This window comes from Centruroides sculpturatus, unplaced genomic scaffold, assembly GCF_000671375.1.
Source record: "Centruroides sculpturatus isolate CEXI.00-Female unplaced genomic scaffold, Cexi_2.0 scaffold1207, whole genome shotgun sequence".
Classification (NCBI taxonomy): domain Eukaryota; kingdom Metazoa; phylum Arthropoda; class Arachnida; order Scorpiones; family Buthidae; genus Centruroides; species Centruroides sculpturatus.
Genome location: NW_019385445.1, coordinates 102,124 through 128,307, shown reverse-complemented (window position 1 = coordinate 128,307; position 26,184 = coordinate 102,124). Strand labels below are relative to the sequence as shown.

General features: G+C 30.2%; 1 protein-coding gene and 1 long non-coding RNA gene across 2 annotated transcripts in view; both read left to right on the top strand.

The window, feature by feature from the left end:
• LOC111639075 (CUGBP Elav-like family member 2) overlaps positions 1–2,274 on the top strand; it is an 87,397-nt gene extending 85,123 nt beyond the window's left edge. Inside the window, exons 18-19 of the mRNA XM_023384851.1 lie at positions 1,775–1,918; positions 2,018–2,274. Coding sequence (XP_023240619.1) covers positions 1,775–1,918; positions 2,018–2,145 — 272 coding nt within the window. The 3' untranslated portion in view covers positions 2,146–2,274. The remainder of the gene's footprint in view (positions 1–1,774; positions 1,919–2,017) is intronic.
• A 5,981-nt stretch (positions 2,275–8,255) lies between these two features.
• Positions 8,256–26,184, top strand: part of LOC111639077 — a 24,870-nt gene continuing 6,941 nt past the window's right edge. The window contains exon 1 of the long non-coding RNA XR_002759005.1: positions 8,256–8,381. This is a non-coding gene — a long non-coding RNA (uncharacterized LOC111639077). The remainder of the gene's footprint in view (positions 8,382–26,184) is intronic.

The window sequence follows — 26,184 nt, the reverse complement described above, 5'->3', positions numbered from 1 at the left end:
ACCTCAAAGCCTGTTACTGGTGTGAAACTCAAAGAACATTGAAAAATGGGGACAACAGTTTTCCACAAACATTTTTGAACCATAAACCATTTATGGTATGTAATGTCATGTAAATAGTATGTAAATAGCAATATATATTCTTGCAGCTTTGCAAAATGAATATGACAGTCCTCTGAATTTCTGTAAAATTTCCAAATTGAGATTACAGTTTGTTGAAAAGAACTACTTTGACCAAGTGTTGTTACAGCAGCACACAATGCTGCTTATACAACATCCAAGTTCAAGTACGTCAATAACCTTGTCTGCGGCTCTCTTTTTCCACCAATTGCTTTGAGATCCGATAACAAAAAGAAGAGTTTGGTGTTTGCTCAACCATCTGTTCCATATTTCGAGGCCATTACACATCAGTGGTGATATTCAGCGGGTTCGCACAGGTTCGGCCGAACCCATTGTTAACATTTTCAAAGTTTTCCGAACCCGTTGTTAAACACACGTAACATTTTTCAGTGGTTTTGTTTCTTTTAAAAAATATATTAAAATATATGTATTATACTCTGTAACACTACTAAACTAGAGCCTTATTCCCTGTTCGCCTGGTGCAACCTCCATCGACCGTCTCAATCTCGACTGAAACGAGGTTCAATCGCGATCGACTCGAGAGAGTGCTCGAAACTATAGATCCAGTCATAAGAGAGATCCCACAATCCCACGCACGCGAGAAAATACAAGATGGCTGCGGAACACGTGTCGGGCTATCAACAGCGAACTAAGAAAGATATTGTATTTCGAGAGACGATGACATCTGTCTATTATTATAATAATACCTAATGATAAAATAAATTATTTAGAAAAGTTATTCTTGTTTAACTGCTTTCTGTATGACTTTTTCTGATTAAAAAAAGCCAATTTTAATGTTTATAAAATATTTTGAATGAAAAATATTAAAATACTGTATGTACAAAATAAACCATTTTGAACACTCTTTTTTATTATTTATCAAAAAAATATAGTTTTGGCATAAACAATGTTAAATTTTAACTGACTTAATTTTGCAAACACATCTTTTTTATTTATATGGGTATCTTAAGATCTGTTTTTGCGCTAATGTTGCTAATGCACCATTTGAGCGAAAAAAAAATTGTTAAGGAAAAATTTTCTGTTATCGAACCCTTTGTTAAATATTTCGAATATCACCACTGCACATCATATTGTACGTGCTTTCAAGAGACATGGCATTGTACTTCCTCTAAAACTGCAGATTTCCCTGTGCAGATTATTGTGTAATGATAGGGATAGTTTTACCTTTTTGGAAAAGTCAGGAGTCTACATGGTCTATTATTATTATTATTATTATAATTTTTCAATGCATTGAAGCATTCTTTGGAATACATTTCAAATTTGCTGTTTGGAACACATTAATGTATATTTAAAATTTTAAGATTCCATTATTCTATATCTGAAGAAGACAATCTGAAATTTGTTGAAAGTACTAGTAGTAATATTTCAAGTAAAATAATAATGTTGACAGACAGTGTTAATATTTTCTTAAATAATAACTCTAATAATGGAAGAAATGTGCAAAAAACTTAGATTATATGGAAGCAATTGCTTTTTAAAACAGTAAAATAATATATAATAGTAAACTAAATTTTTTTATTAACTGTTAAATTGTCAAAGATCATTTATTATGATTTTTTTCTCTTTCATTTGTCTTGTATTTTACAAAGTGTGTATCTTATGATATAATTATTTTGCAAATCTTACTACATTCTAGGACCGGAAGGTGCCAATCTGTTTATTTATCACTTGCCTCAAGAATTCACAGATAATGATCTAGCTCAGACATTTGTGCCATTTGGTAATGTGATTTCTGCCAAAGTTTTTATTGATAAACAAACAAATTTAAGTAAATGCTTTGGTAAGTAAAATACATAATTTTGAAGACAAATTATTTATTTAAGAATTTTTTATTAATTCTCCCAAAAAATGAATGTGTAATTTTTTCATATACTTTCAGGTTTTGTTAGTTATGATAACCCAGTCAGTGCACAGGCAGCGATACAAGCAATGAATGGGTTCCAAATAGGCATGAAGCGCCTTAAGGTGCAATTAAAACGTTCCAAAGAAGCCAGTAAACCTTATTAAGGGTGTCCACTATAGCTGATCCCCATGCCTGCACACCTGATGGTAGGTATTATAATAATGAAGTAAGCTAATTTAATTCATTTTTTTATTTTTACAGCTATTTGAATAAGAAAATGCAACATTGAGATTATTTATTTTTTCTTAAATTATTTTATTCACTTTTGTTTTCTTGGATTAGTGAAATAGAATATTTTTTTACCCTTAGATTATCATTATCGTAAAATTATTCATATAAAATCAGTTTTAAATTAATGCATATAAACATTATACATATCAAGCATAAATTATTTTTTTGTTATTTTATTTTTCTGATATCAGTTCATTTTCTGGGATTTTATAATCCCAGAAAATAAACTTACATTTATAAATAATTATTTTAATGTTCTTAGTGGCATTTTAGAATAAATAGTATTTCTAAAAATTTACAATAATTTTGAATGGTATGAATATAAAAATTATGAATTTTTAATGTAATATTATAGATGATATTCCATAAAAGTAAATTTATTTTGCAGTGTTAAATGTGTGACTTTATATAAATAAATAATTATTATTTTGTGGCTTATCTAAACCATAAACTTTATAAGAATTCCTTTTTTAAAATTAAATTTTATGATAAAAAGTTAAATTTTGGAAAATTAATGATTCTATATAGTTAACTGAAATGTGTGTGTGCATTTGCATGTGCATGCTTTTATAGTTTTCCTGGAATAAGAATGGAATTGACTTTAATTAGTTTATGCATTTTTACTTATAATATATTTTCTTCAATGTTTTCTTATGTTACAAAGTTCTTTTGTAACTTATTTCAATGTTTTCTTACAATAATCTGAGCATATAATGCTCAGATTACTGTAAGAAAATATTGAATACGTTTGAAAACTACAAGTAGTTTTATTAAATGTTGATACACATTGTAGTCAGTGATTATATCCATCAAATAATTGCTTCAGTCACATTGTTAGTAATTTCATTTTTCTTTCAATCCTCTCTCAATAAAATAAATATTGTTTTGTTTACATATTTTTGTATAGACTCATTCCATTATATTTTACAGAAATATTCATGAGGATTAAAATATTTATTTCAAATAATGAAGAAAGTAACTGCTATTAGAGCAGAACAACAAAGCAATTTCAAATGGTATATTTTAAAGAAACATTGAACGTAGATGGGAAATAATATTAATAAGATTTTATGTAAATAGATTCAGAATATTCATGCACCATTAGGTTTTATGTTGTAAACAATAACTAAAATTATTCATTTCCTAAAATAAACTTTTATGGTTAGGTGAACGAAATTTATGGGATTTTNACGATCTGGTCATCCAGTTGAAGTTGATGAGACCCATATCAAGGCCATTATCGATTCAGATCGTCATAGCACAATGCGTGAGATTGCACAGAAGCTCAATGTATCGCATACATGCATTCAAAAAAATTAAAACAGCTTGGCTATGTCAAGAAACTGGATTTATGGGTCCCTCATCAGCTTAAGGAAATTCATTTGACGCAACGCATTAGCATCTGCGATTCACTTCTGAAACGCAATGAGATTGATCCATTTCTGAAACGACTGATTACTAGCGATGAAAAGTGGATAGTTTATAGCAGTGTTTTTCAACCTTCTTGAATACGCGACCCCTTTACAAGTTAAAAAATTCTGGCAACCCCATGGCCATAATAAAACTACGTCGGTGATTTAAAAACTACTGTACGTATTTAATTTTCTTTCTATAGAGATTTAAATATCAATAAAAAAAACCAATTGCAGGCACAGCCTTCTCACTGAAGTTGTAGGTTTTTTTATTGTAGTGTAGGACCTACAAACACTTGTCTTTTTCTTTTACCTGCAACCCCCCATGAATGGCGTTGCGACCCCTTTGGGGGTTGCGACCCACAGGTTGAAAAACACTGGTTTATAGCAACGTTAATCGGAAAAGATCGTGGGTGATGCAAGATGAACCAGCCCAGATGACACCAAAAGCTCAGATTCACCAAAAAAAAAGATTATGCTGTCAGTTTGGTGGGATTATAAAGGAATTCTGTACTTTGAATTTTTACGAAGAAACCAAACAATTAATTCAAATGCCATTCAACAACTCGCCAAACTAAGTGATGCAGTTCAAGAAAAGCGGCCAGAGTTGGCAAATCATAAGGGTGTTGTTTTCCAGCATGATAATGCAAAGCCCCACATATCTTTGGTCACTCGCCAAAAATTATTGGAGCTAGGTTGGGATGTATATAGCCCTGACTTTGCGCCTTCAGATTACCATTTATTTCGTTCCATGCAGAACTTCTTAAATGGCAAAATTTTTAATGACGCTGATGATGTAAAAACACATTTAATTCAGTTTTTGCTGGTAAAAATCAGAAGTTTTATGAACCTGGAATTATGACATTGCCTGAAAGATGGCAAGAGGTCATTGACAAAAATGGACAATACCTAATTGAATAAAGTTATATTTTTAAGCAAAAATTTTGAATTTTTCTTCTTATTTAAAATCCGCAATCACTTAGTTGCCAACCCTATATAAAAGAACATTGGTCCAATTTTTATTTTAAAAGTTACCTGCAGCATTTCATTTTTACATTGGTATATTTTACATACAGTACGGATAACATTGCAAATAACATTGGACAGATGCCATATACAGTGGAATCCCGGTTAACGAACGTAATCCGTTCCACGAGTCCGTTCGTTAACCGAAGCAATTTTTCCCATAGAAATTAATGCAAATACAATTAATCCGTTCTAGCCGTCAGTATTTTTGTAATTTTATTTGTAAAATGGGTTTTCTTTAATGAAAATATAGGAAAACGTGCTCATAAACAGTCGATCTAGGTTAAATTTTCGGAAAAGGGAAAACATTTGACGGGTATAAAACATCACATACGATCGTTAAAGTTCTAAAATGACAGACAGCAGAAACAATAGGCTAAATTATGAGCGAAAGGCTTATAGGTTTATCAACAATCTCTGATCAGAGTCGGCGAACAGGTGTCAAATAAATTCAAATAAACGCCTCGGAACAAACCTTTCTCGTGATCTGGTTTCGATTTTCACCTGGAGACAAAGAAGAAAACAATCGGGAGCGAGGAATGGGGCGCAGGACTAATCGTAAGGTAAGATTCAAAGAAGAAATATTATAAAAACCCCGAATCTCAAGGTCAAAACGCAGTTTTCCTAAAAATTCTATGCCGATTAATCTGTGTCGTCTTCATCTGGATTAAGCCTGAAGTCGTGCCCGCTAAAATTTGTGTTATGTCTCGCGGACCGCTCTAGTTGTTGCAGCTCTGTCACAGAAGCGACAGAGCTGCAACAACTAGAGCACTTCTGTGACCAAGCGAACCCATCTCGTCCTATCTGGGGCTACGACTGATCAGCTTGCACTATCGTAGGACCAGCGATATGGCACTCCTCAGTGCTGAGAGAAAATACTGTATATAAGCCATTTCCAACTTCTTCAAAATTTGTAAGCATCTTCCCGTTCTAATAAACGATTTTCACTGTAAAATACTTGCCATCTTTGTCTCCTCCGAACCACCAACGTACGAATGGACCTTAGACCATCACTGACACACGATTAACTGATTTTCCCTAAAAGTCGGCAAGCTTACAAATTTGACACAAAAAGCCGTTAAGTTCGTTATCCGAATTTTGTTCGTTATCCGAGACAAAATTTTTGCAAAATAATAGTTCATTAACCGATTTGGTTGTTAACCAGGACGTTCGTTAAGCGGGGTTCCACTGTACTGCTTAACACAAGTTTTGCACTCTGCAAATCATCCCACAAACAGCACTTTCACGTTACATAATTTGCATATATACATGTACACATTTATAATTTGCATATAGGTGTTTACACACTTATAATTTACATATTTGTTTATTCTGTTTTATAATAATTTTATCCAGTTATCATTTATATTAATTAATATCTAAATTTTTATTAAGTTTATTATTACATCTTATAATTTCAATGTTTTCTTTAAATTCTTTGTATTACGTTCACGATGTAAAATTTTTATATTGTTTTTATCTATATTACAGGTACAAAGTGTAAAATGTTTGTGAAAAACAGAATTAATTTTATTATACAGGGTGGACCAAAAAGAATATACAGTAGATCCCCCTATAAGACGGTAGATACGTTCCGTTCTTTATGAATCAATTTTGTAGGAATCATAGTTTACGGACTACGGCTGTTTGAAAGGTTTTCTTTCATAAAATTAATCGATTCTAGACTAATTCGACTCAACATTTCCAAAATACGTATATTTTTTTGNAGATTCTCATGCTGGTGACTGTTTTCATCAATTTATTCAAACTCAATGAGCAATCATTTATTGTGACATTATTACAATGCCAGGCTGCAATTTTTAATCATATTTTTAATTTATTTAATTTCAAATATATGCTCTCCACCTCAAATTAGTGGCAGCTTGTCCCCTGAACATCATAATTTTCCTGTTAACAATAGAGTCATGCTGTGTAATCTAACTCCTTTCCAAGGAAACTTTTTTAATTAAAATTACATGACTTCCAGTTTGTGTTGGAAGTTCATGTATGGTTAAATCAGGGCTTCCTGCCCCTAATACCCCATTTGCACTGAGCATTTTGATCTAGATTGCGACCAAGGTCGACGACTATGCCGTGGTATGACCTCTCCCGACTGAAACGAGGTTCAATAGTGATCGACTCGAGAGAGTTCTCGAAACTAGATCCAGTCATAAGAGAGATCCCACAATCCCACGCACGCGAGAAAATACAAGATGGCTGCGGAACACGTGTCGGGCTATCAACAGCGAACTAAGAAAGATATTGTATTTCGAGAGACGATGACATCTGTCTATTATTATAATAATACCTAATGATAAAATAAATTATTTAGAAAAGTTATTCTTGTTTAACTGCTTTCTGTATGACTTTTTCTGATTAAAAAAAGCCAATTTTAATGTTTATAAAATATTTTGAATGAAAAATATTAAAATACTGTATGTACAAAATAAACCATTTTGAACACTCTTTTTTATTATTTATCAAAAAAATATAGTTTTGGCATAAACAATGTTAAATTTTAACTGACTTAATTTTGCAAACACATCTTTTTTATTTATATGGGTATCTTAAGATCTGTTTTTGCGCTAATGTTGCTAATGCACCATTTGAGCGAAAAAAAAATTGTTAAGGAAAAATTTTCTGTTATCGAACCCTTTGTTAAATATTTCGAATATCACCACTGCACATCATATTGTACGTGCTTTCAAGAGACATGGCATTGTACTTCCTCTAAAACTGCAGATTTCCCTGTGCAGATTATTGTGTAATGATAGGGATAGTTTTACCTTTTTGGAAAAGTCAGGAGTCTACATGGTCTATTATTATTATTATTATTATAATTTTTCAATGCATTGAAGCATTCTTTGGAATACATTTCAAATTTGCTGTTTGGAACACATTAATGTATATTTAAAATTTTAAGATTCCATTATTCTATATCTGAAGAAGACAATCTGAAATTTGTTGAAAGTACTAGTAGTAATATTTCAAGTAAAATAATAATGTTGACAGACAGTGTTAATATTTTCTTAAATAATAACTCTAATAATGGAAGAAATGTGCAAAAAACTTAGATTATATGGAAGCAATTGCTTTTTAAAACAGTAAAATAATATATAATAGTAAACTAAATTTTTTTATTAACTGTTAAATTGTCAAAGATCATTTATTATGATTTTTTTCTCTTTCATTTGTCTTGTATTTTACAAAGTGTGTATCTTATGATATAATTATTTTGCAAATCTTACTACATTCTAGGACCGGAAGGTGCCAATCTGTTTATTTATCACTTGCCTCAAGAATTCACAGATAATGATCTAGCTCAGACATTTGTGCCATTTGGTAATGTGATTTCTGCCAAAGTTTTTATTGATAAACAAACAAATTTAAGTAAATGCTTTGGTAAGTAAAATACATAATTTTGAAGACAAATTATTTATTTAAGAATTTTTTATTAATTCTCCCAAAAAATGAATGTGTAATTTTTTCATATACTTTCAGGTTTTGTTAGTTATGATAACCCAGTCAGTGCACAGGCAGCGATACAAGCAATGAATGGGTTCCAAATAGGCATGAAGCGCCTTAAGGTGCAATTAAAACGTTCCAAAGAAGCCAGTAAACCTTATTAAGGGTGTCCACTATAGCTGATCCCCATGCCTGCACACCTGATGGTAGGTATTATAATAATGAAGTAAGCTAATTTAATTCATTTTTTTATTTTTACAGCTATTTGAATAAGAAAATGCAACATTGAGATTATTTATTTTTTCTTAAATTATTTTATTCACTTTTGTTTTCTTGGATTAGTGAAATAGAATATTTTTTTACCCTTAGATTATCATTATCGTAAAATTATTCATATAAAATCAGTTTTAAATTAATGCATATAAACATTATACATATCAAGCATAAATTATTTTTTTGTTATTTTATTTTTCTGATATCAGTTCATTTTCTGGGATTTTATAATCCCAGAAAATAAACTTACATTTATAAATAATTATTTTAATGTTCTTAGTGGCATTTTAGAATAAATAGTATTTCTAAAAATTTACAATAATTTTGAATGGTATGAATATAAAAATTATGAATTTTTAATGTAATATTATAGATGATATTCCATAAAAGTAAATTTATTTTGCAGTGTTAAATGTGTGACTTTATATAAATAAATAATTATTATTTTGTGGCTTATCTAAACCATAAACTTTATAAGAATTCCTTTTTTAAAATTAAATTTTATGATAAAAAGTTAAATTTTGGAAAATTAATGATTCTATATAGTTAACTGAAATGTGTGTGTGCATTTGCATGTGCATGCTTTTATAGTTTTCCTGGAATAAGAATGGAATTGACTTTAATTAGTTTATGCATTTTTACTTATAATATATTTTCTTCAATGTTTTCTTATGTTACAAAGTTCTTTTGTAACTTATTTCAATGTTTTCTTACAATAATCTGAGCATATAATGCTCAGATTACTGTAAGAAAATATTGAATACGTTTGAAAACTACAAGTAGTTTTATTAAATGTTGATACACATTGTAGTCAGTGATTATATCCATCAAATAATTGCTTCAGTCACATTGTTAGTAATTTCATTTTTCTTTCAATCCTCTCTCAATAAAATAAATATTGTTTTGTTTACATATTTTTGTATAGACTCATTCCATTATATTTTACAGAAATATTCATGAGGATTAAAATATTTATTTCAAATAATGAAGAAAGTAACTGCTATTAGAGCAGAACAACAAAGCAATTTCAAATGGTATATTTTAAAGAAACATTGAACGTAGATGGGAAATAATATTAATAAGATTTTATGTAAATAGATTCAGAATATTCATGCACCATTAGGTTTTATGTTGTAAACAATAACTAAAATTATTCATTTCCTAAAATAAACTTTTATGGTTAGGTGAACGAAATTTATGGGATTTTGTGATGTTTTCTATAAAATATGCTAAAACAACTTTATAGGATAGTATATAAATAAAAAGAAAGATAAATTTCTAAAAACATCAAGAGAAAAGACAAAATTTAACACCACCACCAATCCAAAAACAAATGTTTCTATGAAGCCCTTGCTCAGATAGAATAATGCTACAAACAGACTTGCAGAATTATCTATTTATTTATTAATGGTTTAAATTGCCTTAATCAAATTGCCTATGTGAAATTTCTAATATTTTTGCAAGAAATTTGAAATTACAAGAAAAAATTAGTGTTATATGATGTGATATTTTGAAAGTTTTTATTCTGCTCTTAACTGTTAAGAGCAGAATAAAAGCTTCGACTATGAAACTAACTTGTTTCATTGGCTTAATTCTTATTCTGGAAAATAGTATGGTTACAGATATTTTATGTGGAAAGTCAAACTTTTTAACAAAATAGCTCATTGCCCATAAACTTTCTGGAATAAAGATATAAAGATTAAATTAACTTTAAAAAGTGATTCACTTTTTAATAATCAAATCTAATTATTGGATAAATAAACCATCATAACATGGTGCAAATAATTCATTCAATCATATCATAATGTTTAAATTGATTGAATTGAGCAATGTTTTATATTATATTCCTGTAAAAATTCATGATCAAATATTAGGTATCATATAAATAATAGATCATTTGACTATTTATCTAGGCATATACTCAAAATAGAATTTATATAATTATTCTGTATTATTGTTTGTTTTTACAAAAAACAGAAAATAACTTATTTTATAACATATGAATATACTGGCTGGTTAAGACAACCAAAAATATTTTTATTCAGATTTCTTGAAGATATCATCAGGTAGGACAGTTAAATATTCAAAATTAAAAGTTAGAATAATTAAAAATTTTTGACTGATTGCCATACTTTTCCTCTGTTATCTATAACAGATTCAGGAAAGTAAAAATAGGAGTCCATGACTTTGTTTTCAATATACAAAAGTATTAATTAAGTGACAATGTCCATGCTCTCTGATGCAATGAGTGCACCTAACAGAGTTTAGGTCTAGGGGTCAAAAATAAAATCAGTATTATGTGTGCCTAACAGAAAATAGGTACAAAAAACAAACAAAGCAATTGCCATTGATTGCTTTGTTCTTGGATTGTCTCTCTGTACCTGGCCAGTGCAAAGATTGTTTCCTGTGGCCTGCAGGTACAATGATAGCCTCTTTTATGGTAGCAAGTGTAAAGTTCACCTGTCTGCATTCACCATACAAGAATTGCCTCTTCTGTGCCTAACAGGTGGAGGAATCACTTTTTTCCTTCCAGCTCTGCTTCAATTCTGTTGTGATACAACAAAGTTGTGCAATGACCTAGTAATCTATTATATGAAATTTAAATAATCAAGTACAGAAATTAAACAATAAAATATAATATTAAATTATGTAAGTGCTTGATAGTGTACGTACATTAACTCTCAATAAAACTTTAACTACTCTTTGACAAAGGTAGAAAATCTTTAAATTTCAACAGTGTCTTTCAAGTTCTGTCCAATTGAGTTGAATCTTGTGAATTAATACTTGAGATAATTAATACTTAGATCCGTGATATAACTAAGGTGGGCATATGTCCTGAGTGCTGATCTTGGATACATCAAAATAAACCAGTAGAATTAAAAGCCCATAGAATTTTTCGTAATTAATGTTGAATTGTGTGCCAAAACTGTTCAGTGTGGCTCTGACTTATATAAAACATAGTTATATATTAGTTCTAATAATCTAATTAAATAACAGCCCTTTAATTCATAAACTGTCTTAAGGTCTGTTCCACAACACCTAATTTTCTTCATCCATCACCCATATGTTTGATAGGTTTAGTGGCTGAAGTTGGTACTAAATTTTATGGAGTTCAAAGCTAAATATAATTTTTTGTTTATTGAATACATAGATGCTAGAGTGAGTAATTGACCTAGTTTCTAGGTCATATAGACCCAGAAAATGTGTTCATTGTCCTGTCTCCAGGATTAAGTCCATATGGGTCATCAAAATTCCTGATTTTCACGAGTGAGATTTTAACTATTAGGCAGAAAAATACAGCAATTCTCATCACTACCTTTTTAAATCTTAAAATTTTAATGTTTCACCTATTATTTTATAAATTGAAATAAAATTAAGCTTGAAATATTTGCAAAATAAAATTTAGAAGATATATGAAAATGTTTTAAATAACAATATAAAAATTTTGGTTCTCTGAAATTTGTGCATTGCATAAGAATAAAAACACAAAAAGAGTGAGTATTCATAAAGAGCATTAGAAAAAAGGGTTAGATAACATATTATATGGATATATGAACTTGTTGAAAAATGTGAACTTTTATGCAGATTAGAATAATCTCAGGTCTCAAGAATGAAGAAATTTAAACTTGTGCAATGTCTATTTATAGAATTAAATTTTTCTGTGGGCATTATAACATTTGATGATCAATTATTGTACATCTTTTATGCTGAATTATATTTTAGAATCTTTTTGCACTAATTTTTCAAAAAAATTAGAATCAGTATCATCATCCAGCAATATTTGTCTAAAGTTCAATTTTACTCATAATTTTATGTTTTGAATACAAGTTTTAAAGTGATTCCAAAGATTGAATCTAATTAGATTAATACCTAGACTGAAAATGTATTTATTTGGAACAGTTTTAGAGAAACCATTTTCTCAGGATGGGTCCAGACTTGTTGCATATCCTCATAACATATTGTTGTGGCTTATCAATCTAGTGATATATGTTGCTTACTGTGCAACTTAGTTTCTTCCCATATCCAAAATCACATTTTGAGAATAGGGTAAAGTGTCAATTTAAACCCATAGTTTCAAGAAGCAATGCTCACATCCATGAAGTTAGCAACAACTGCATGCATGTACTGTACCTTCAATATACTCTTAAAAGAAAGAAGTCACAGGATTTTGGATGTTGTAAATCTGTCAAATAGAGAAGTTTGTAGTTGGTTAAATCTGTTGGTTGACTTCTATATAAACAAGCACAAAGCATGTTTGTGTTATTTAACATATGTTATTATGCAAATTAATATAAAAATAACTTAAAATTAAATTNCGAACAAAATATGCAGCAGCTTGCTGCAGCATATAACAGATTACCTATCTGCAGGAATACTTTCGCAAAAGAAGGTCGCAGTAAATACAATAATTCTGAAAAATAAGTGTTTAACAGCATTTATCCCGTGCAGAAAATTTGTAAGAACCTAGTAATCTATTATATGAAATTTAAATAATCAAGTACAGAAATTAAACAATAAAATATAATATTAAATTATGTAAGTGCTTATATAGTATATATTAACTCTCTTCAAAATTCCTGTATGACTGCATTAAAAAAATCCTTATATTCCAACATTATCATCCAAGTTCTATCTAATTGAGCTACATCATGAGAATTAATTATTTTGATATGCTTAGATAAGATAAGGATATGTATTTGTATAAATACAACCTTACCAAAAACTGAAACTGTAATATTCGCAAATCACACCTAAATTCAAAATTTCCAGCAAATAAAAGTCAAAAATACACATCGAACATTTTCGGCCACTAAATTTATCGGCCTTCCTCAGGAAATATAAACTGGAAAAACCGTTCTATAAATAGAACTTAGCTGCCTTTTAAATTTTCAAAAGAACGAAAATGGCTGTGACATATCTTGTATGACATATATTATGAGTCTAGATAGTGTTTCCACACTGATGATACAGGAATGACATCCGTGTTGATGCAGTTTCCACTCATGCTCGCCTTGTAGATCTCGACAGGCAAAATATAAAAATTTTAGAAGCAGTAGAGATCTACAAGGCGAGCATGAGTGGAAACTGCATCAACACGGATGTCATTCCTGTATCATCAGTGTGGAAACACTATCTAGACTCATAATATATGTCATACAAGATATGTCACAGCCATTTTCGTTCTTTTGAAAATTTAAAAGGCAGCTAAGTTCTATTTATAGAACGGTTTTTCCAGTTTATATTTCCTGAGGAAGGCCGATAAATTTAGTGGCCGAAAATGTTCGATGTGTATTTTTGACTTTTATTTGCTGGAAATTTTGAATTTAGGTGTGATTTGTGAATATGTATTTGTACCAACAATATAACCAAATAACTTATACTTAATTCATTAATTATCTTTAGCCTATTTTTGGATGTGCTAACCAAAGATGGTTTCAGAAAGCCAAAAATTTTTCTGATGAATAAGATATTTTCAGTTTTCTTAACTAAGTATTACAGTATAATCATATTTTCTCTGTTTTGAAATGTTAGTGGTTCAAAAATTAATGGAGTTTGGAGAAAATAACTTAAATGTTGTTGAACTTTATTAAAACTGCAAAATAAATTTTAAAAATAAAATTATTTTAAATAAATATTATTAGTTAAATTTGAAAGAATTCTGATAACTAAATAAACAATATCTTTTTATTTTCACTCACTTTGTTTTGCTATGCATTATGCTTATGCTTATGCATTTGTTTAGTTTTCAAAAGTTGCAAACAATGTGTAAGCATTTATGGAAGTGGTTCAAAATGTTTAAATAACTTTCACAAAACAAAATACTGTTCAGTTTAAATTTTATTTAAATTATTGAAGAAAATTATTATTCATATTTTTAAAAAATGTATTTATTTTGAAAATATTAAATAAGTATAAATTATTTCTTAAATTTTAATTTTAAATAAATATTATTTAGTTATTTTTTATGGAAAGATTATAATTTATTATATTTAAAGTAGATAAATTATGGAAGATACATGTACTTTTATTGATAGTTTGATAATTTAAATTGCAAGCTTATAAATTTACTAGCATATTATCTTATTTTTATTAGTAATTATGATTTTTATGTTCTTTATCATATGTGATAAGTTTAAGTAAACAAAAAAAGTTAATGAATTTTCTTCAATAGCTAGCAAGGAATATTTTATGCTATTACTTGTATTTGTAATATATTTTTCTGTTTCTTAGATAATAATTTTCTTATAAAATTAACAGCCGTTTATTTTCAGCAAATTAATCTCTCATATTATATGAAAATTAAACTGTCTTGAGATTTTATAGAAATAAGAAAAGCCATAATAGAATAATTATGGTGAATTAGTCTCAGACTGGATAAAAACTGACCCAAAAGTAAGTACAGTGGAACCTTGGTATACGACCTTAATCGGTTCCTAATGTTTGGACTTATACCGAATAGGATGTATTCATTCATTCATTCATTATTTTAATTGTACATTTAAAACAAGGTACAAAGTCCTGCCCGCAGTGAGCATTACAGGAGCATATCCATTACATAGTTGCACCGAGTTACAGTATACACTAATGAACAAAGCAAAGTGAAAAGAAAAATAAATAAATAAATAAAATAAAAACACAATGACAATAAAAGACCTGAACAAAATATGCAGCAGCTTGCTGCAGCATATAACAGATTACCTATCTGCAGGAATATTTTTGCAAAAGAAGGTTGCAGTAAGTACAATAATTCTGAAAATAAGTTTAACAGCATTTATCCCATGCAGAAAATTTGTAAGACAAAGATTTGAGAATCCCATGAGTCCATATGTAATATACGTACAAGTCAAAAAAACAAAGTCCACACAACTAGTAATTGTAAGTATCAATTCCAACACTTTAGACCCCAAAACAGAGGAAGATCATGAAGCTTACATATTTCTTACAGTCAACAAGCACAAATATATATAGAGAAGTGATGATCTGCTTGTATCAGTTGTGCTAAGAAGCAGAGGTAGCACTATGAATTAAACAATTTGTGCCCTGTAAAGGATTCCATAATCATTAAGGTAAGTAATCAGCTGTCTTAATATATAAGGCTTTTGCTTTAATGTAAAGTGGACACTCCTTGTCCAGTGTGTTATGTTCATGTTTATCTTGGGCACTCCTCAAACAATTAGCACATTTAGGCTTTTCACTTTTCTTTGTACATGTCTTAAACAAATGATCATCACCACAATGGCTATAAACTTTCTTCAGTGATAGGCAACTTGCTGCCAAATGTCCGAAAGCAAGTCATTTGTAGCACTGTCGTACAGGGAAAAAATCATAAACATTGCACATTTTCCACTGAACCTAAAGATATCCTTGTTTTTTTAGTCATTGCCCTAACCTCCAGTGACATTTCTAACACCCATGATAAAAACTCGTCATTTCTCTGTTTGATTGAAAATCGAATGTTTAAAACCTTTTTAAACTCTTCCATCATGAACTTCTGTGAAAAAAAATTCTGTTCAAGCAGATATTCTAATAGGTCCTCTTTGGTGATTGAGTTGGGGATTGAAGTCACTTTCATAAGAGGAAGATGCTGTCTTATGTTTCGTGCCTTCAATCCTTCTATTTTGTCTAATTGTTCCTGAAAGTATTCAGCCTCCTCTCTGATAGGAAAATCAACAGCAATTCCACCCTTGTTAATCTTATGAATACGCTTGATAGGCACCTTATGCAGTCGTTGATCAAAAGAATTAGTGAGCAGTGTCTTAGTCTCTTCCGATGTGCTCTCTTTATTATCATTGTAAACTAGAACAGTTTACGTTGGTAACGAGGACTCCTTTTCAGACTGTGTATTCTTCAAAGAATTAAGATCACATTGTAAAATATCTCTATATGTCAGATCAGTAGTCCCTTGAGAACCTTCCACCTGTAAAAGTGGAGGTTTCTCCAATTCACAAATAGTCTGTTTCACTTCCTGAAAAGCCTTTAAATTTTTGTCACTCTGAGCAATAAGCAGCTGTTTGACATCCTCTTTAGTTGCCAACAAATCAAATTTTCGAAGCAGGAAATCTGAAATGGAATTTTTCCTAATTACCTCTTCGGCACTCTTCACTAAGGTAATAAATTTATCTGTAATAAATCTAATATGTTTCTCAGTACCCAATTGCCCTTTTGGGTTATTATGGAAATATCTCTTTAAATCCTCAGTGGCTTCCTCAGATTCCTCCAGAAATTCTTCAATAGTGCCAATTGCCATCACTGAGTATAATAACTTTTAAAATTATTAATTTCCAAAAAATTAATAATATGAAGAAAGAACATACGACTTCCGGTAAAAATTCTGGAATCTTCTATGGTAAACGTCATTGACCGTTACTATGGCCACAGTCGTTGAAGAAGAATGTTGAAAATTTTAAAAATAATAGAATTAGGATATTTTAAAATCTATTGTACCAATGAACTTCAAATTAACAGGATAATTTACGTTTGGTATTCTATCAGAAATGGCCAAATATTGTTTAAAGATAACACGCGGGAAGCTCAGTACAATCCGCCGAATATAGACTGGAAGTGAGCAATAAATCTTTAAATCTTGATCCGAGAACCACAAATTTAATATATGTATTCACGACATAGATGCAAGTAATCATCCATATCATATTCCAGTTAATCAGTGCTGAGAATCTGGTAAATCAAGTCCAAATATTCACAATTTTCAAAAACTAATAACTTCACGACAAATTGTCCTAGGTTGAAAAAGTTAACAGATTCTTAATCCACACAGAAAATGCTATCCAGAAATATATAACACTTAGAGCTTAAAGTAAAAATTTCAGCAAAAACTCAATTCGAATACAGAGCAAAATTTTCCTGCATCCATTGACTAAGCCGTTTAGCACCCTCTATTGAAAAACCGAATAGGATGTATACCAAACCAACCTTTCCCATAAGTAGTGTAAAAATGATTAATCTGTTCTCATGTAAAAAAAACGGCTGGCTTTAAACACCTCGCTTTCCTGGCTAGTTCCTACTTGATTTTTCATGAGATCAGCATGTATCTTTTAGCTTTCTCACAAATAATTGCTTCTGATGCGCTGTCGCCAGCACACTGTTTTTCAGTTATCCAAAGCAAAAGCAATTTCTCAACATGATCTATTGTTTAGAAATTGATTTAACCTTTTTCAAAATGTTAGCAGATTTCATAATGTCTTTATTTTTCATGATTGCCGATATTATCATTCACGGAATACGGTATGCAACAGTTAAATCTCAAACACGCATGCCACCTGAATATTCCTCAACAATCTCTTTTTTCAGTTCCATTGTGATTCTAGTCATTTTTTTATTTTTCTATTGCCTTTTTGCAATTCATGATTAATAAAAATAATAAAATTTTACTTACAAATTAAAATAAGAAGAAATTTAACAAAGTTATAAATTGTGGCACTGCAAACATCTAGTCTGGTCTAGTACATCGATGGTGCTACTTGTTCATAGATGGCACGTATAATTGAATTAAGTCATGTACTGAGTAAAATTTGTTTCATCCAAACAGGATGTATTCTGAATTGGATGTATTTTAAAGCAAACATATAACGAGGTACCACTGTATTAGTGAAAGATTAATTACATCCCAATACTGGACCAAATTTTGACATTACATCCAAAATTCCAAATTTAAAAATGTATTATTGATGGAAAAGATAAGTCACACAAGATAGTGTATATTTTAAAATTTTTGTACATGATTTAACTTGTCATTTAGGACCTCTTTTTTTAATCAGTTTTTTTGTAATGCAGGGTAACATAAAGATTCCTAAAAAGTTTTTAAATTGTTGCCATGTTCTAAACTGGTGAAATTGTTTTTTAAAAAACCTTTTTATTTACTTATTTATTTATTCATTTGAATTTTACACCAAAAGTTTTATAATACGCACATCTCATGCACTTTTGACATATTTTTTATTTTGCAATTTGAAACAAATAAATAGTAATACAATAGAACTCCAATTAACCTGAATTTCCTCATTATCAAAGATAAAACCTATAAGTGAATATATTACTTCTATTTACTGTAAATTATAAGTAACATGTATTACAAAACAATTTGTTTCTGTTACATTTTATTTTACTTCATTGTAAGATAAAAATGTAACTACAACAATATACATTTTTTTTTCTTATTTTATGTATTAGCCATTTAATAAGTGATGTAAAAATTGTTGTTCAGCTTCATAGCAATCATGGATGGAAAACGTGAAATTTTTGTGAAAATTGTTGACCTTTGTTAATGTTACATGATTTTATACAAAATAATTTATTAATTTTGCAGTGAATCTGCAAAGTTTCATTTGTGTGTAATGTGTAGGAATTTTCCAAGGCATCTGACTTCATGGAATTGAAGGGTGCATACAGAAGCAAGTTTTATCAGAAACAGTGCTTACTTTCCAAACAGATTAGTTAGCTCAGAGTACAGTGCTTATCAGATGACTCAGTGAACATCCATTAAAAAAAAAGTAACTCCTGGGTTACAGAAGTTATGCACCATGTATTTTTTATGACATGCTGTTGTAGATAAGCAGGTACAACATGCTCACTAATTTCTAAACTTAATTGAGATTAAATAGAAATTAACATTATAGACTTCTATCTATCTTTTTGTATATTTCTGATTACAATTGCATAGGGGTACTTCTGTTGATTGTCCAAGAAGTGTTTTCTTATCTTTGTTCTGCAGATGCTCAACTGTCTCACTATTGACTTTTGCCATTATGACCCAATTCACATTACCATTCTGTTTATGGTCCTGCCAAATATATATTAAGTACATTAAATTGCACTCAAGTATCAGTCTGGTTCATTATGTCCTGTTAGTTATATCAAATACTTGGATTGGATGTCATGCCAACAGTTGTGTTAATTCAATTAGAAACTTCAGACTAGGAGGCATTAAAGAGAATTAAAAGGAATATTTTAATCTTGCAAGTGCTTTCAATGTAAATATATACGTCGTCTTCAGGCAATTCAAAATTGGAAAGAGAATTTGAAGAAAGCATTTAAATTTAAGTATTAATGATATTAGCCATTTTTGGAACATAACTATTAAAGTAAATAAGATTTAAATTTTAGAATTAAAAACATTTAAAATTGGCGTGCATGCATCTTAAAATAAATAAACCCCAATTGGAATGGCTATTAATTAAGATCATTGAAATTAAAAACCTTTTTTGTAAATGCGTAAAATTGGCGCGCGTGCACCTTAACATGCATAACATAAGAGCCAATTAGAATGGCTATTAAGAACAAGTAAATTTTAGACTTTAAATTAAAAATATTTTGTAAACACATATAAAATTGACACACATGCACCTTAACAAAGACAGCATAGAAGTCTATCAGAATAGAGCCATAAGTGCAAGTTTACATTAAGATTTAAATATAAAATCGTGGGACATAATTTAAAATACATAAAACACATGTAACATATAAAAAGATGCATGTAAAGAGGCCGATGTGTATGTGCCTCGAACCACATAGGAAGTGCATGAAATGAGTGTAGAATTATTATTGATTTTTTAAACGCCTGTATAAATTAATCCAGACATCCAGTAAGTCGGGGGTAGGGGAGTTGCATGGGGAGAGCAGTTTTGTGAGGAGGGCCTCCCAAATATATAGCAAGCTCCCTTTATCACAGCGTTTGAGTATTGCCACCCAATTCCAAAGTGCTATGTGGTGATGTTGTCCCACCAATTTGGAAAGTTTAGTGTTGCAAGTGCCACCGAATGTTGGTGTTCAGATATGTGAGCAGCCAGCATTCTGGCAGTCACTCCTATATAATAGGTGCATAATCCTGATATTGGATTCTGCAGGGGAACAGAGTATATGCCAGATTTTTCCAGGGTGGAAGTAGCATCTCTATCATTACACAAGATTTGTCGCAGACATGGTCGTGGGGCAGTGGGTAAACGAAAACCATTTTGCCTAAAGATACGGGCTATGAAGTGTCCACAGTATGGGAGTTTCTAATTGAATTAACATTATGTCCAATGTACAAGATTGAAACTTGAGTGCGTCCATTGAAACTTGAGTCCATTAAATAACTGTCACTGAATAACTTCAGTGACAGTTATTTAATGGATAACAGAATTTGAGCCCAAGGTCTCCAACTTTTAGGGGGCTGCAAAGCACAATGCAAAGTATGTAATTGTTAAGTAAGCTATAGAACCATCATAGGCAAATGCGGCTCTTGCTGAAAGTGTTAATTTCTACTTTTTATTATTATTTTTATAATTTTATTTCCACAATTTTGTGAAAATATGTTTATTTAAAACATTCAATATTTGTTTCATATAATATATTATATAATAAAATTGCAGTACAGAACTGCAGTGCAGAATAAAAAAGTACAGAACTGTGGCACCCATGCATATTGCAAAACCTTCATTTTGGTTCCCACTGACCTCTTGCTTGCCCACCCCTGCTATAGAACATAGAAGTATAAAATAATACTGATTTAGAAATTTGTTGTTAAAGTTAAAAAATAATTGCAATATGACAACTGATCAGCACATAACTTTCTTACATGTACATATATGAACATAAATTCATAGTTATAAAACAAACCAACTGGATAAATATACTATGAATAAAACACACCTTTAATAATCCAGCTAATAAAAATTAATAAAGTAAAAACGTTTTTGATTGTTTCTTAACGATCTTCTTCAGTTACCATAACATAGAATAAATCGAACACAAAAAAGAACGTAAATACGAAATTAAAATATAAATAAGGGAAAAGTAGCTGTGCTGATAAAACAAACTAAAAATATAAATTAAGCCAAAAAAATGTCCCTTAACAAAAATAAAAATAAATAAAGTCATTAATTCTTGTAAAAGGATCGCCATGCGGTAGGTAAAGAGTCCGCATCCTTATGGTTGATGATGCAAGCAGTTTTCCTGTGTGCCTTAAAGATTTCTAATTTTTCCAGATATTTCATTGTAAGTAAATTTGTCATAGGTTTAATTATTTCCGCTCAATCCCAATGGACTCGAATGTCGTGTTGTGTTGCGTAAGCCGATAGCATGGTGTTGTCAAGTTTCTTATTAATCGTATATTTATGCTCTTTGATACATTGCTGCAAGTTGCGCCCACGTAGACAAGATCCGAATTAAAATGCTGATTGTGTAATGGTATAGAATATATCCCTGATGTGGATTTCCAGTCATAACGCTTCTTATCGTTTCTTAATAGCTTGAAAACTGTAGGATTGCGTCGATATATCACTTGGAAATCATTAGCTTTGGCAGTTTATTTATGTATTTGTCTCAAAAATGGGACATAATTTAAAACCATCCTTTGTCTATGGTCTATTGTAGGATGTCGTTGTTTGGAAGGTTGTAATAATTTTCATTATGATTTCCTTTTGGTATCCCTGTTGTTCTGCAATCCTTAGAATATAGTTTAGCTCTGCCATCATATCTTTTATACTAGTACAATGTGTATAAGCCCTTTTTACCCAGGACCTAAAGGCCACCGATGCGGATCGATCGAATTATGCGGAATTAAATGAGCTTGCAAACAGGGAGAAATCAGGACCAGCATATACAGAAAATCATGCTTTCAACCCACTTTAATTCTGCATATGTCCTGTTTTTGAGACAAATACATAAAGAAACGGCCAAAGCTAATGATTTCTGAGTGATATATTGATGCAATCCTACAGTTTTCAAGCTATTAAGAAACGATAAGAAGCATTATGACTGGAAATCCGCATCAGGGATATATTCTATACCATTACATGATCAGCGTTTTAATTCGGATCTTGTCTACGTGGGCGCAACTTGCAGCAACGTATCAAAGAGCATAAATATACGATTAATAAGAAACTTGACAATACCCATGCTATTGGCTTACGCAACGCAACACGACATTCGAGTCCATTGGGATTGAGCGGAAATAATTAAACCTATGACAAATTTACTTACAATGAAATATCTGGAAAAATTAGAAATCTTTAAGGCACACAGGAAAACTGCTTGCATCATCAACCATAAGGATGCGGACTCTTTACCTACCGCATGGCGATCCTTTTACAAGAATTAATGACTTTATTTATTTTTGTTAAGGGACATTTTTTCGGCTTAATTTATATTTTTAGTTTATTTTATCAGCACAGCTACTTTTCCCTTATTTATATTTTAATTTTGTATTTACGTTCTTTTTTTGTGTTCGATTTATTCTATGTTATGGTAACTGGAGAAGATCGTTAAGAAATGATCAAAAACGTTTTTACTTTATTAATTTTTATTAGCTGGATTATTAAAGGTGTGTTTTATTCGTAATAAATTCATAGAAAAGTCTAAGATGTTTGTAAAACACATTTTGTTACAATATATGTTATGATGGATTCTTGCAGAATTTTTTAAATTAAACAAGGTGAAAGGAGGATCAGTCAGTATGATCTTCTTTGGCTAAAACTGCTTATAGTATTTAGAGGTAAGCTACAAAGGATAAAAGTATTAATTTTTTTTAATTTATTATTTAAAAATTTTTAAAACGAGGCAAAAAACAAAATCTTAAGCCCAAAACCCCAGATAGTTAGTCTGTTTCTGCTAGAGTGTTATTCAAGTGTAAATAAATACTGTACCGTACATTGAACACTATTGATAAATATTTGACTAGATCATTAGCAATGTGAGTGACCAGATGAAGGTTCAGTAGTATAGATTGGGCCTAAAGTTGCTCAAACTATATTTCTAAGTTAACACTTGATATCTGATTGATATAGTCTGGGTTATGCATTATGTCTAATTTGACTCTGTGACATCATCTTCACACTGATTGGCATGAGATAGTGATTATTTTTATCAAGTATATAAAGAATTTTGTATTATTGCTATGTTTTGAATTTAATAATTTTGCTGTAAGTACAGAAGGAATTTTAAATCTAACAATGTTCCAACCCTGAAATTATTGATGGCAACATGGAAAATTCAACTAAATTTAAAATGAGAAACTGCTAAGAACCGTGTTCTTATATATAAGTAAATTCACTAAGGTATTTAAAAAAAAAAAAAGACTTAAAAGTGATATATCATGTTAATTTTTCACTTTTGTAATTTTTAATATAAAATGGTCATAACCATCCATTTTATGTGAGGTAGCATTATCCACATTACCTCAAATAATCAGGATTCTACTGTATTCTGAAAAAATTTAAAATCACATTTTCATATATAACCTCAAAATTTGAAAAATATGGTCTAATATTGGGTAGTAATTAATCTTTTACTGATACCTACTTTTGAACTATTTTTCATTCCATTAACTATTTTGGACCAATTAACAATGATAATCCTGCTATGTCTTTTACTCAAGATCACATATTGTGAAAATATGATTTTCTCTCTCTCTGTCTCTTTTTTTTTTTTATGTAAAATTGCTGCTAGGTAAGAATTGAATGTAGGATATCTACTATAGTTGAATTTTAAATTGTTTTTGTTCTATTTGTAACTTCTTATCTATTTAATTTGATCAAAATCTTTAACCTGGATAATATCCTAACGGTGCATTACATAAATGAGGGTTCGAAAGAGCGAGGCCTGGACATTGCACAGACAATAAATATGAACAAAAGAATTAAGTCAAAACTCAAAATAAGGATTACTGTATGTAATACGAACAAAAGTATATTTATTAGTTAAAACCCAAATACATACAAACAAGAAATAAAGTTAGAGATAAATTGCAAAAATATAATACAGTAGTACCTCAGGATATGAAATTAATTTGTTTCGAAACTGAGATCATATCATGAAAATGTCGTAAGGTACCCAAACATTTTTCCCCATACATGTAAAACCAAATAATTCATTCCAACACGAAAAGCACACTCAAATTAAAGCTAAGTAGTACATTAAAAAAAAAATAACTATAGTAAGGAAAACACTGAAAAGTGCATTTTGTAATTGTAAATGTATAAATAACCATAATAGAATAATAATTGATAAAAAAAATAATGTAGTTTTATTTGCACTTTACCTTTGAGGATAGACAACGATGGAGATGTAAACTGGTGGCGGGAGAAGGAAATGATACTAAAACTTAACTTATATAACATAATGTAACAATAACTTAAAAATAACTTAGAAAAAATATAAAAAAATTAGTGTTGTTATATATATATATATATGCATGGCACAAATAGACAGGTATATATATTAATTTTTATTCACTGCTTTTTGCTTTCTTTCCTTTACTTCCACCAGCACTTTCACTGGATAGAGATCACTTGGTAAAATATCTATCCAAAGAGGTTTGGCTTTGCCTACTTTTTAAAATGTTTCTAAAATTACTTAGGCAAATGTCATTACTCTGAGCAGCAATACAGCTAGTGTAAATCTTTTTGGGATGTTTCTTTTCAATAAAATCAGTCATTTTCTGATAATACCTCAAGATTTCCTTTATCGAGCAAGATCCTTCCACAACGAAGCAAACACGTGGACTGAGACTGATGAACAGAAGTGAATAAAAAATGGTGCTGCGAACTAATGTAACATTGTATGGTGAGTTTTTGTTCATATCGTGGAGCAAAAATATGTTTGAATTTCATGTCGTATCCTGAGGTACCACTTTATAGATAAATTATAATTATCTTAGAACTAGGTCCAGAAAAACTGACAAGCAAAATATGAAAAGATATCAAAAAATCACAATGAAATCTTTATAATCCACCTAACCGTTACTAAGAAATGTTGACGTCATCACTGGAACTTGAAAACCTTTCATCAGCCTTGCTTAATCCTTAGCATTACCTCATTCAATTCTTCATTTCACCACCACCTTATAGTGCCATTGGGTTGATGTAACATGCATACGTTTACTTGACCCTGTTTACATACATAATTGTTAACATTTCCTTCATTCTAGTAATCTGCCTTTTTAATTCATGTCATTTTTCTTACAATTAATTTTATAATTTTTTATTGTGTTTTTGATGACAATTTGGGATGTAAGATCACTTTTTTAACTTCCTGTGGAAGTCCCCCAAGATATCATTTATGGGTTCTAAGATATTATAGGTTATCTATAACAGTGGTTCTCAACCAGGGGTACATGTACCCCTAGGGGTACGAGCGTAAATTGAAGGGGTACATCTAACTTTCATTATAAAATGGCATATGTTAATGAATTTGCTATAAATTATTAACACAAGAAATGACAAAAACTTGCTTTAAAATATCCCAGTATGAACACCGATTTCCCTTTTAACAGTCCAAACAACATGTTTATCCACTTGATTTACCTGTCTATTTGTGTCGTTAGTGCCGAGTGAACCTATAGTCTAGTAAAATTTTGATTTAACCGAGCATTAATTTTAGAATAGATGAAAGCACCAATGTCAGCAGATTGACAGTACTTTTACTTTTTGTGAAATATCAGTACAATGATGAGCTTTGCGAAGATTTGTTAATGTACGATGACAAAAAATACAACTATGGGTTTTGATATCTATATATATATATATATATATATATAAATGGACATGTATGTCCCTATATTTCCCTATATTTCACTTTTTCGCAAAAACTACACATCGCACGTGAATGGTGTTTGTATGTGGTAGTAGCCCCAAGTCTCCATTCGTGCATAGGGGTGGTTGCGTCTCGATAGCTATAAGAGTGCAGGAGATATGAGGCTGAAAGTGGTTGAAAGTGGCTTTCTATTTCGAATGTTTTGTT